General features: G+C 37.9%; 1 protein-coding gene across 1 annotated transcript; it reads left to right on the forward strand.

Moving 5' to 3' along the window:
* Nucleotides 1-5,577: 5,577 nt before the first annotated feature.
* LOC131322902 (F-box protein At3g07870-like) lies at nt 5,578-8,582 on the forward strand. The gene is made up of 2 exons (XM_058354478.1): nt 5,578-6,816; nt 8,225-8,582. Exon 1 carries the CDS (start codon nt 5,640-5,642, stop codon nt 6,813-6,815), a length of 1,176 nt encoding a protein of 391 aa, XP_058210461.1. The 5' UTR covers nt 5,578-5,639; the 3' UTR covers nt 6,816; nt 8,225-8,582.
* The last annotated feature ends 3,840 nt before the right edge of the window (nt 8,583-12,422 follow it).

The raw sequence follows: 12,422 nt of genomic DNA on the forward strand, positions 1-12,422 counted from the left end.
TTTCCATAAGCATCCATTCCCTCCCCAAATCCCCTAGGATAGAGCAGATTAGGTTTAACAAATGACAAAAAAGAAGAAGAAAGAATTACTGAGCCAAACAACTCCTTAGTTTATTTTATGAAGTAACTAAGAATTTGTCATTTTTTGTTTTTTTTGAGGAAATAGATATAGTCGTTATTATCAATATTTTCAATTAAAATATCTGCATTGATTGATAGATTCATATTCTTTTTATCTAATATCCAAAATAGTGAGAATCATTGCGGCAAAGTTGAAATCTGGATAGGAATATGGGTGAAAAACACATTAGGTTTAGAAGAAGAAGAAGAAGAGAGGTGTTAAAGGGCATTTTTGGTAGTTCGAAGCGCATGACATGACATCATGAGCGTCTTCAGTTAACATATAGAACCAACTTGGGGGCGGTGCTGTGCATCGTGCAATCTCATTCGTTCAAAAGTTATTTTAAAATTCAGATCGTTGATTATCGAGACGGACGGTCTGAATGGTGCACATCACCGCCCTTTTGTTCCATAAAGAATAACTGGAAGGGAGACTTCACCACTTCCCCTTCCCCTTCTAAACCCACGACCAGGTAGCTCTGAGCAAGAATTACCAATCAATTCCTCAAGATTGACACAAACAGGCAACACCACTCGATGTCACCTCCGTCGACCCGCCTCACGATTACTACACATCCCCACTCCCCCAATAGCATTTCTCCCTCTCCCTCTCCCTCTCCCTCTCCCTCTTGTGCGTGCGCGTGTGCGAGCTGGTAATAACCAGAAGGTAATGTTCAGCCTTGGTCAAATGTTGTAGCTTTACCAGACCTCGATATTAGGAATATTGGTTGGACTCGTGGGTCTAGAATCGGGTTGTCGGGTCTTCCAAAAACAACCAATCTCCTCGATTTAATCAGGAACTAGGTGTAAACCAAGTCTTTTTTTTTTTTTTTTTAAATAACTTAAACAGGAAAAGAACTTTTGGTTAGTTGGATCTGGAACTTGGTTAACACATCTCCACGCGGGACATTTTTACCCAGCTGCTTATGCACAATTACAATATCATAGCGTTGAACTCCAAACGAAGAACTCCAGCCATTAAGAAACTAAATCTATGTACTTTCCATATTTATATATGTTCTTTCCGAAGAGAAGGAGAATCCCTACCATTGCGCATTGCGAAAACCTAGACAAAAACCCTTAGATTCTATGTTCAATAAAATTTGTGCAATCACAACCGTCTATTTAGGCATTGGATGGTTCGGATTTTACTATTCGTTGGAAGAGCTTAACACTTCGCGCGAATAGTTTTTTTACAATCCGGACTGTCCAATACACTTTGGACACACACGATTTGGCTCCATAAACGCGAATACACGGAAAGGTCCGTAAATAAGTTTTTCTGTAAATAAAATTATAGTCCTGAATAAGACAATCATTTAAGATTTCACACTATAAACCAACGGTTTATATGTATGGGTTGCTTTTCTCTGTGGTTTTCAAACATTTTTATGTTCAAAATTGATCAATCTTGAGAATAATTTTGTTCACACTCCTCTAAATTAAGAAGGTGAACATTTCGCTCTTTGTGATTGGTGAAAATTGTGTACGGTCTACTGAATCAATACATTTTTTTAATAATAATGAGTTAGTTTGTGATGGACCCCACACAATTTTCACCAATCACAGTAAGAATAATATTCACCCTCTTTTTAAAGGACCAAACCTTGCCTACCTGTCTTCTTGCATAAGGTAGATTTTCTTCCCAAAAATTCAGCCTCTGCCCATCAGATTCATTTCAATACAATTCACATGGTACAAATTAAGTAGTATACTCTAAAAGAAACCAGTTTAATATTCCAAAGCAAACTTTCCTCTTTTAGGGGCGTTCCACTAACATTTTTTTTTTTTTTACTTTTAGAAAAAGTGCATGTTTTGTCTCTTTATTTAAATTTTTTTTTGCATTTGTTAATTTTGTGCCAAACTTTTGTTGATTATTGATTAGTCTCGACAAGACGAATCGGAAAAGTAAATTATTTTTTTACTTTTACTTTAATATTTTGGGAAATAATTATTATTAAGTAAAAAAAAGTTGAACACATTTTTAAAACGAGAGTATGTTCTCTGTGGTTTCCACCACCATCTGTTGGCCCCATAAGATTTTTTTTTTGTTTTAATCTGAATCGTTCATCTTGTAAGGTACATAGAGTAGTATATCCTTGAAAAAAAATCAGCTTGATTGTATATAGATAGATATATCAAAGTTAAAATTTTGATTTACTGAATGGACGCAAAGATTTTGAAGTTAAATTATCCATGACTGTCCATTTCCTAAATCGAAAGTAGATTTTTAATATACCTATTGACGTCCGATAAATCTCATTTTTTGCGTAGATATACTATTTTGCGGACCCTACAAAATAGACGATTCAGATTATAACAAAAGATGCCTTGTGGGGCCCTTAACGGGCCGTGATAGAAAACCCAAGATTTCCCCCACAGGTGGAAAGAATTTTAACTCTTTTAAAACTCGTTAACTTTTCAAACCAGCTTAACACAATCAACTATTCGGCCTGTTAGGTTCGTCTATCAGCCCCAATACTTCGGGGGTTTTGGTTGATCAGGTTTTTGGGTTTAGGGGGCTGAGTGATCCACATTCATAGTTGACGGGGTGCCGGTGGAATTAACCCTTTCTTCCTAGGGGAATTTTTAGGCCGGCCCCGTTTTCTAGGTTCGGACTTCAAATAGTCCTGACAAATATATTTCTTCTTTATTTTAGTTCTTTCTTTTGACTTTTCATACATTTTTACTATTTTGCCCATTCTTCTTAATTTTTTGTCTACGTGTCCATTTTTAGTAAAATTTATATTTTTAGAATCAATTTCTGACCCATATTATTTCGGACAAAAATACCATTGGCTCTGTGAACTGGATTGTTAATTCTCATAGTCAGTTCTATGAGAACTATGTGAATTGGAAAATACACAATTCAAATAGCTTCACCACACACTAAAATACATAGTTCTCATAGAAAAATACTAAAATACACAGTTCTCATAGATAATCATCATGGACAATAACAGTTCTTATAGAAAAAACACAATTTTCATAGAAAAAATAGAGTTCTCATAGATATTTCTCATGTGAAATGGCTATGTGAATTGCAAAATACACAGTTCAAATAGTCTCACCACACACTAAAATACACAGTTCTCATAGAAAATACATAATTCTCATAGAAAAATATATAGTTCTCATAGACAATCATCATGGACAATAATAGTTCTTATAGAAAAAAACACAGTTTTCATAAAAAAAACACAGTCCTCATAGAAAATATACAGTTCTTATATAAAATACACAATTTTTATAGGGAGTTCTCACAGAAAATACACATTTCTCATAGAAAATACACAGTTCTCATAAACAGTTCCCATAGACAATCATCATGGACAATCATCATGGACAATAACAGTTTTCATAGAAAAAAACACTATTTTCATAGAAAAACACTATTCTCATGTGAAATGGCTATGTGAACTGAAAAATACATCATTTAAATAGTCTCACCACACACTAAAATATACAGTTCTCATAGGAAATACACAATTCTCATAAAAAAAATACACAGTTCTCATAGACAATCATCATGGACAATGACAGTTCTCATAGAAAAAAACACAGTTCTCATAGAAAATATACAGTTCTTATATAAAATACACAGTTCTCATAGGGAGTTCTCACAGAAAATATACAATTTTCATAGAAAATACACAGTTCTCATAGACAGTTCCTATAAAAAAAATACACAGTTTTCATAGATAATCATCATGGACAATAACAGTTTTCATAGAAAAAAACATAATTTTCATAGAAAAAACTCAATTCTCATAAATAGTTCTCATATGAAACAGCTATGTGAATTGAAAAATATACCGTTCAAATGGCTATGAAAACTAGTTATAAGAATTGTGACTATGAGAATTGAGGTTATAATACTTGAGGAGAGCTATGAGAACTGAGGCTATAAGAACTGAGGCTATGAGAATTGGGGCCATGAGAGCTATGAGAACTGTGACAATGAAAACTAAGGCTATGAGAACAGTTTACATAACCTCATCAAACACTTAAATATATAATTCTTATAGAAAATACATAGTTCTCATAAATAGTTCTCATGGACAATACACAATTCTCATAGAAAAATACTCAGTTCTCATAAAAAATACATAGTTTTCATAGACAATTCTCATAGAAAATACATAGTTCTCATAGAAAAATACACAGTTCTCATAAAAAAATACACACACGAACAAAAATTGAACTAACAATAATAATAATAATCAAACACAAATCCATCCATATCACAGCTCACATAATTCCTGATTAAAAAAAAAAGTAAAAGAAATCCAAACCTGAAATTTAACTTTCAAGATTTACATAGTTCTTGATATAAAAAAAGAAGAAGATATACATATAGTTCCAAACCTGAACTTTAAGGAATCTATCAATCTCAGCATCATGTCTCTGTAATTCACGATCAATCTCATCTCACTATTATACGACCGAGAAAAGGCGAGTCATCTAACGAAGCCAATTGACCATTGTCAAGTGATGAAGTTAAACCAGTGGACATTGATCGTGCTTGATTGAAAGAAATCTACCAACAATATCTGCGAATTGTTCTCCATGAAATCCTGCACGTTCAATCTCTCTTTGCTCGATTCCAAACCGTAGTTCCATAGCAATCTCTTTTTACACAGGCTATGACGGAGAACTGTGTTATAGGGATCGACGGCGGTCTTGTCTCATTGGAATACTCCTTGGAGGTGCGGCTAGTGTTCGATGTAAGTTGATCTATATTAAAACCAACGGAGGTGGGAGAATTGAGCGTCGACGGCGAAGATTTCCATGGTAAGTCGTTTTAGCGAGGGCGATAGCGGCACGATCGGTGCGCACTGGTTAAATACATAGAGAAAGAAAGGCGTATATATCAATTCACTCTGTACATACACACATCTAGAACTCCAGTAGAATCTAAGATCAGATATATACGCCTTTCGTAATTACTCCGTGCCGTGGATTTCGCATCGAGTTAGTTTGGTTAAATCTGAGATTTAATTACCGTGATGGAGGTCGGAGTGGACTCGCCGAAGGCCGACAAGGTGTCTGGAGTCATGATGGAGTTCCTTGCCACCGACGAAGCTTCCTTCTTGCCGCCTCGCATGCTGCGGCGGCGGCGGAGGCTCTTGCATGTCGGAGGAGAAGGCATAGCCTCGACTATTGAGGAAATCGAGGCCAAGCTCAGAGACGCTGATGAGATTGTGGGATTGGGGGTCTTGGAGTGAGAATTGGTGGTGGAGAGGCGGTGCGGAGGTGGTCTCGGAATGAGATCGAGAGAGAGGATTTGTTGTTGATGGCGAGAAGGAGAGACGAGACAGAATAAAAAGGGCAAAAAAGTCATGACATAATATATCCGAGCTAGGCTCGGGAATAATATTCTGGGTTGGGTTCAAACTGAACCTAAAAAGGAGGACCGGCCTCTAATTTAGTATTCTTCCTAATTAAAAGTCTAGGGGTTTAACCCTTCGTTTCTCGTAATCAGATATTCATCAGAAGCGATGAAATTTTTTCTTCACAATGAAAAGAAGCAGAGCAAGCAAGCCCAAGGTGGCGGCGATGGGTCCCTCCATACTCTCCATCCCACACTACATCCTAATGGAGATTCTGAGCAAACTGCCCATGACGACACTCAGCAACTGCAGGTGCGTATGTTCGTATTTCCGCGACTTGATCTCAGACCCTCAATTTGCTCAACTCCACCTCTCCAGATCACAACCCTCCCTCTTCCTTCGTTCCTACTGTAGTAACTCTTCTATGTACCTAGTAGAATCGATTCATCCATGCGTTGTGGATAGCGTTGGCGATGTTCATATACCCTATGACACCCTTTTGAAATTCAAACCTAAATCCGAGGCACCCGCCAAAGGATTGGAGGTTTTGAGTTCTTGCGATGGTTTGATTTGCTTTTACGGGCCTAGGACTTATAACCCATATGTTGTATGCAATCCCGTTATCGGTGAGTATGTGATTGTGCCCCAAATAGAAAAGTATAATTTCGATCAATGCGGTTCTGGGTTTGGATTTTGTCCGAGGACTAATCGGTACAAAGTATTGCGTTTTTTATGCCCGAGTAGGGGGTTTGGGTTACTGAGATTGGAGGCTGAAATCAACACTTTAGGGACTAATTCGTGGAGGAGAGTTGGAGATGCTCCGCGCTATCTGCATTCGTATTCTGGTGGTTGCTTTTTGAATGGGGCTCTTCATTGGATTGTCCATGACACCGAAAATTGTTTCGAATCGATGCATTGTTTCGACTTTGGGAAGGAGCGATTCCAGCCATTTCCAGGGCCATCTCAATTTTATAGATTTCTTGGACAGCTTAGGGTGAATTCGATGAAAATGGGGGTGTTGAAGGATCACCTGTCAATATCTCATAATCCTACTGATGATGTGCTTGATATATGGGTGATGAAGGATTATGCGGTTCAGGACTCTTGGACGAAAGATTTTGTCATTGAAATCCCATGGGTGGTAAAACCTTACTGCGGCCAGATTTATCAACCATTAATGGTTTTGATTAACGGGGATATCTTGATGCAATTTGCTTTGTCCGTCGTCCTAGTTTCTTGTAATATGAGGGACAGAAGTATCAGAGAGGTAATGGTCAATGGAATACGACCTGTCACTAAAGCAATGACATACATTCCAAGTTTTGTTTCAATAAAGAATGCTGCCATAGGGAGGCACTCTTAAGGTACTCATGCATTCTATTGAATTTGTATAGTCTTAGCAATTTCATAATCGATTCATCAAATGAAGACGTCATATTTTCTTGTTCTTTTTTAAGAACTTAGATGTGCAGAAAGTTAAAGGTTCTTTATCCCCATATTCTTGCATGAATATTTGTTTAGGTACCTTGAGAATCCGAGTTTGGGAAAACTCTTGTGGAAATCAAACCCTTCTAGCCATAATTTTCAATCACACAGAAACATGGATTAGAAAAATACAAGGTAACTATGCATAGGAGTTTTATCTCATTAGAACACACGGACTCTCTCTGGCGAAATTGGTCGGGGCAGCTTGTTTCCTTCTCCACTTCAGGGTACGCATGAGTTCCTCTATGTAAATTCTGAATTGGCCTTTTGTGATATATCAAATACTGAATTGGCATAATTTTCATGAATAAGTGCTTAGGTTAATATAAAGTTGAGAATATACTTGTTAGATTACCTGCCGCTAGGTATTAAAATACTATAAACAAAAGAAAATTTCCTTTTTCTGCTATAATATCCGAAATCTTCTTTGTCCATTGATTCGTTGCATATGGGATTAGTGCTTGTCTAGTTCATATGGACAAGACTAACACAATAGAGAAATGGAGGACCTTGTTTTTTATATATAATTCCATCAGTTTTAAGAAAAAATCTGGAATCTATACTTTGCTCATCCTTTGATTTAACCATACATTAGAGAGTTGAGAACAATCTGCCGTGTGCTTCCTGCTTAACAAAATATTTTACATCCCTTACCATTCCTGTTTTAGATGGCATTTTATACAGGTTTTTGTTTCAATGCTTCTTGGTCTTAAATTTCAACTATGCGAAGTAGGTCAAGGCCCTCTGGTTGTTCAACACCTTTCTAGACTCTCTATTTTTGGAAAGAGTTTCTACACACACTGATTTGATTGTAACTCGTCATTTCTTATGTAATTTGTGTAAGAAATATTTTTAGGGGCCCACTTAGTCACATGGGTGATTAAGTTTTGCCCACTTCCATTATGAGATAAGTGGTGGTTAAGAAACTCTTCACTAACCCACTTTCTCAATTATGTTTACTTGGTTTCCATGATGGAGGGAAACTATAAAGTTTCTTGAGGAAGATTAATGGTCCCTAACCTAGCATTTATATAAGCCTATGATATACATCAATCTAGGCACTTCAAGTCATGCATAGGTGAGAAGACACTTAAATCTAGAGTGAGTGTGTTTGGTGTTCTACTTGAACAACAATGGCTAGAGGTTAGTACGTTCCTAATTTCTGCTGTGTGTGCTTGTACGTGTTTAATTTATTTTACAATTTAATGGTCTAATTCATGATCCTGATCTACAAAGCACTCATTTGCTAATATTTTGGTGCAATATAACTTTTCATTTGAATTGCAGGTGACTTCATTGATGAGATTTGCTCCCGATCTACAAAGCACGGACATGCCTACCGGCCTCAGCTATTCGTGTCCAACACGTGTCGGTCATGGACACGATACAATACTCTCCTAGTTTTTATTATCTTTCTTACACATTGTGAATACTCCAGGACACGTTGGTGATACTTTTGGAACATTCTAAGGACACATTAGAAGTTTAAAATGGCAATTTTCCCTATTTAAAACTTGGCCCAAAGTGAAATTTTTTAAAGATTTATAGTTAGTGTATACTTATATGCAGAGTCGCAGACAGTTGATTTGTATCTTCATAGTATTGTTCTTAATTCGATATTTTATTTGAACTGGGGTTCTTAATTTGATAGAAATAATGTTTTAAACCTTTATATGAATTCATAACATACGTACATAATACATATACATTTAACATTTAACATTCGACGTGACTGTGTCCTAATTTTTGAAGAAATAACATGTCCGTGCTTCATAGCTTCCATTCCATGGTGCCCTGCCATTAGATATTAGGATGAGTACGAAGAATATTTCCAATTCAAGTATCTTATGTGACTGTGACTCTGTCGGATATGATGAAAAATTGAAGTTCTTACTACCACACCTAGTGCCACTTTATCCTGGCCCTGATTTATTTGAGAAAATGGTAGTACTCAATAAAGCACACTTCACTCTACTTGTTATAGACTCACAGTAGAGTTTGACACGTGTCAGTCACGGACATGTCGAGATACTCGCCCACCCTAGGTGGCATATTTGATGTCCATATTGTTATATCTTTTTGGTAGACACAGGTAGGCCCAGACACATCTCAGACCAGGTTATATTTGGATGTTTAGGTTCAACAACTTCTAGACTTTCTATTTCCGAAAAGAGTGTCAATACACTCTGATGTTGAAAGTAAATCGTCATATCTTTTGAAATTTAACGGTCTAATTCATGATCCAGTTACTATGAGTGACTTGATATATAAATTTTGAGGCCACTAATTGGCTGATATTTGGGTTCAACATAACTTTTCATATGAAGCGCCCCCAAGAGATGTTATATGGAGAAAAGGTGAGTTCATGGATGAGATTTGCTCCCAATCCATGTTGCCCTGCAATTAGAGATTAGGATGGGTATGAAGAATATTTATAATTCAAGTATCTTTTGTGACTCTGTATCTATTGCAATGTTAAGAGTTGAAGAACTTCTTACTACCACACCCAGTGTGAATTTTATCCTCACACTGATTTATATATGAAGCCAGTGCTAGTACTCTATGAAGCACACTTCTTTCCAGTTGTCATAGACACACAGTAGTGTTTGTCACGTGTCAGTTACGGACATGCTGAGATATGTCTCACCCTCCCTAAGTGGCATATCGCATTTGCATCTTAGTAGTATTATTTTGGTGGAGACAGCTAGGTCCAGACGCATCTCGGGCCAGGTCATATGAATGTGGCTTGGTTGTTTTTTGTTGCAAGGCGCGGACATGAACGAGTGGTTGATATCCTAACAATCAGGAGGGACAGTGAGAGAAATAGAAACATGTTTTGTAAATGTTGAAGAGATGGCAAAGGCAGGTATTTCATATTTGGCTTTCGACCCAATGAATCTTTCTTATGAGTCACTATTAAGGACAATAACCATCGTTTGTTTTTAATCATCTCTGCATTGAACCAGGCGAGAGAATTTTTGCAGACGATGTTTGGACAGCTACTAACTCATTCATCGAGTCATCGTGTTTTCTCTCTCAAATTCCAACTGCATATTGATTTCACGCTCGTTTAATTTGGCGTCTTGTATTTTCTTCTCCCTTGAGTCACTATCCTCCTTCAGATGGTTTGATGAGTATTTTTGTGCATTTGTGATTTTGTTTACTCAATTCGGTATCTATGGCTTTCTCAACAAGCTGATTACATCGGTGAATGAATCGTTATGTTAATATGCGTTCTTATTGTTTCTCTCTTCAATTGGTCAGATGGCCATTCTTTGACAAATCACGTATTGCATCAGAATTGAGCTTGAAATTGGACAAGAAATGTTTTCCATCTTCGATGCTTGCAGATCAGTTTTCCCTGCCTATTTTGTCATGCTGATATAAGCGAAGTGTCTTTATATTTGGTTTTGTTTTTGTTTTAAGATGGGGCAAAAGACCGCGTTTATCTCTGGATGAATACAGAATGAAAAACTTCATGCATCGGCTATCAAAGTAACACTTTCAGTTGTCAAATGTCATTTTCGTTGTTTGGATCAGGTTACTAATCAAACGGAACAGGACCACAATATGTTACTAGTCCTGTTCCGTTTGATTTTGTGGTGCACTTTTTTTTCCAGGTCAAGATGTTCAAGTTTTTCACTTCAAGTCGGTATTTGTCTATTTGAATCTTGAATTGTAGGGCAAAAAGGATATTAAAAAAAAAGCTAAGTTTTTACTTGTTCAGTTTGGTTTTTTTGTTATTTCCCATTAAACAAAATTTCCGTCAGCAGAGATTTATCCTTAGGAGGGCCACCTCACGTAAACAAGTGGAAAGATTATGGGAGGGACAAAAGAGATTAGTCCGGTTCATCGGAACACTTTTGTTACCCCTAGTATCCCTAGGGAAAAGATACCCCTTCACATATGACAGGTACTCCAGTTGATAAAATTACATTGTTGCCCACCCCTCCCTGTTCTCTACCCCTCCCTTTTCCATCACACCCCTTAGAGCAGGAAATGCCAAATAATTCCTCACGATTGAAACAAACACACCGCACCTCTGTCACCTCTGTCGACTCGCCTCATGATTACTACACGCCCCCACTACCGGAAAAGTATATCTCCCTCTCCCTCCCTCTCTGTGTGCGCGCACGCGTGTGAGCTTGGCAAATGTTCAGCCTTGTTTAGATGTTCTGTCGTTGGTAGCAGGAGTATTGGTTGGACTTGTGGATCTGGAATTGGGTTATCGAGTCTTCCAAAAACAACCCATCACCTTTTCGTAATCAGGAACTTGGTTATCACAAGGTTGTTGGATCGGGAACTTGGTTAACACATATCCACGCTGGAATTTTCTCCCAGCTGCTTATGCACAACCAAGAAACTCCAGTTTTCACGAGGTTGTTGGATCAAACCAAACCAAACCTAATCTACTTTCAACATTTATGTTAGTATTTCCAAAGAGAAGGAAGCCCCAAGCATTGTGCTCTCCGAAAATTTAGACGAAATCCCGTAGATTCCACGTCCAAGTAAATTTGCCACAGTTTCATGGGGTTGAACTAAAAATAAAGAGCAAATTACCAGATTCTAACTACCATTGACCGAAGACTTCAGTCGTCCTTAGTCTAAGCCCTTTTCATTTTTTCCATCGACCTGGGATATCCCCTGTTTTGATTCGAGGCAAAAGCGAGCTTTCTAAGGATCCTATGGATTGCGACTCCCCTGATGTGGCGCCAATCATTTCCTCTACAGTTGAGGTAGCAAAAGTGTCTGTTTGTGAACCTTCTCTTAGGTCAGTTGGACTACAAACTCCACACCAATGTTCCAATATTGTGGAGCCCCCGTTTCGAATGGAAGCTCATTTGGTGCATCAGGGTTCAAGTCCGCAAAATCTCAGGTCCAAGCGAATCATGGCACCAACGAAAATGGATTCTGGCCAAACACTAACACCACGCTTGAGAGTTCAAGTGCTAGGAAGCTCAAGGATCAGCGTATGCCGTATTGCGGACTTTAGGGACAGGGATTTTGTGGATGAAGGCCATCCAACAGCGAGCTCAACCATCTGCATGACTAGGTATCTCAGGTCTATGCGGTTCATGAATATAATTTCCAGTGATGGAGGTCGTAAAATGGCTGCCCCAATCAAGCGCAAGGCTTGTAGTTGACACAAAAGGCTGAAAGATATTGGCACTGGTCAAACTCAAGATTTCATCCCAACTGCAAGCCCTAAGCGCAAACGCACCCATACCATTGAGGATAGTTGGAACGATCCTCATGTGTCTTGCGCACCACATCGTCGCATGGTTCACTAGTATCCTTTTTGAGATCGTTATTCTCAATTAGTTGTTTTGCAGGTGCTGGAGGTTCTTTCAATTTGTGCTCGTTTAGTTGCTCTTTTAATTTTGCTGGGGGTAGTTTTTCCTTTCTTTTGTTATTCGCTGGTTGTATCCCTTTCAGGTTTGTGTGTTTTGTACTTTATCACTATTATTAATGAATTTCTTACTCT

The sequence above is a fragment of the Rhododendron vialii genome, chromosome 4a (genome assembly GCF_030253575.1).
Source record: "Rhododendron vialii isolate Sample 1 chromosome 4a, ASM3025357v1".
Taxonomy (NCBI): Eukaryota; Viridiplantae; Streptophyta; class Magnoliopsida; order Ericales; family Ericaceae; genus Rhododendron; species Rhododendron vialii.

What these genes read in the sequence shown, in the direction of transcription:
- LOC131322902 (XM_058354478.1), top strand. Translation starts at nt 5,640, where the DNA reads ATGAAAAGAAGCAGAGCAAGCAAGCCCAAGGTGGCGGCGATGGGTCCC.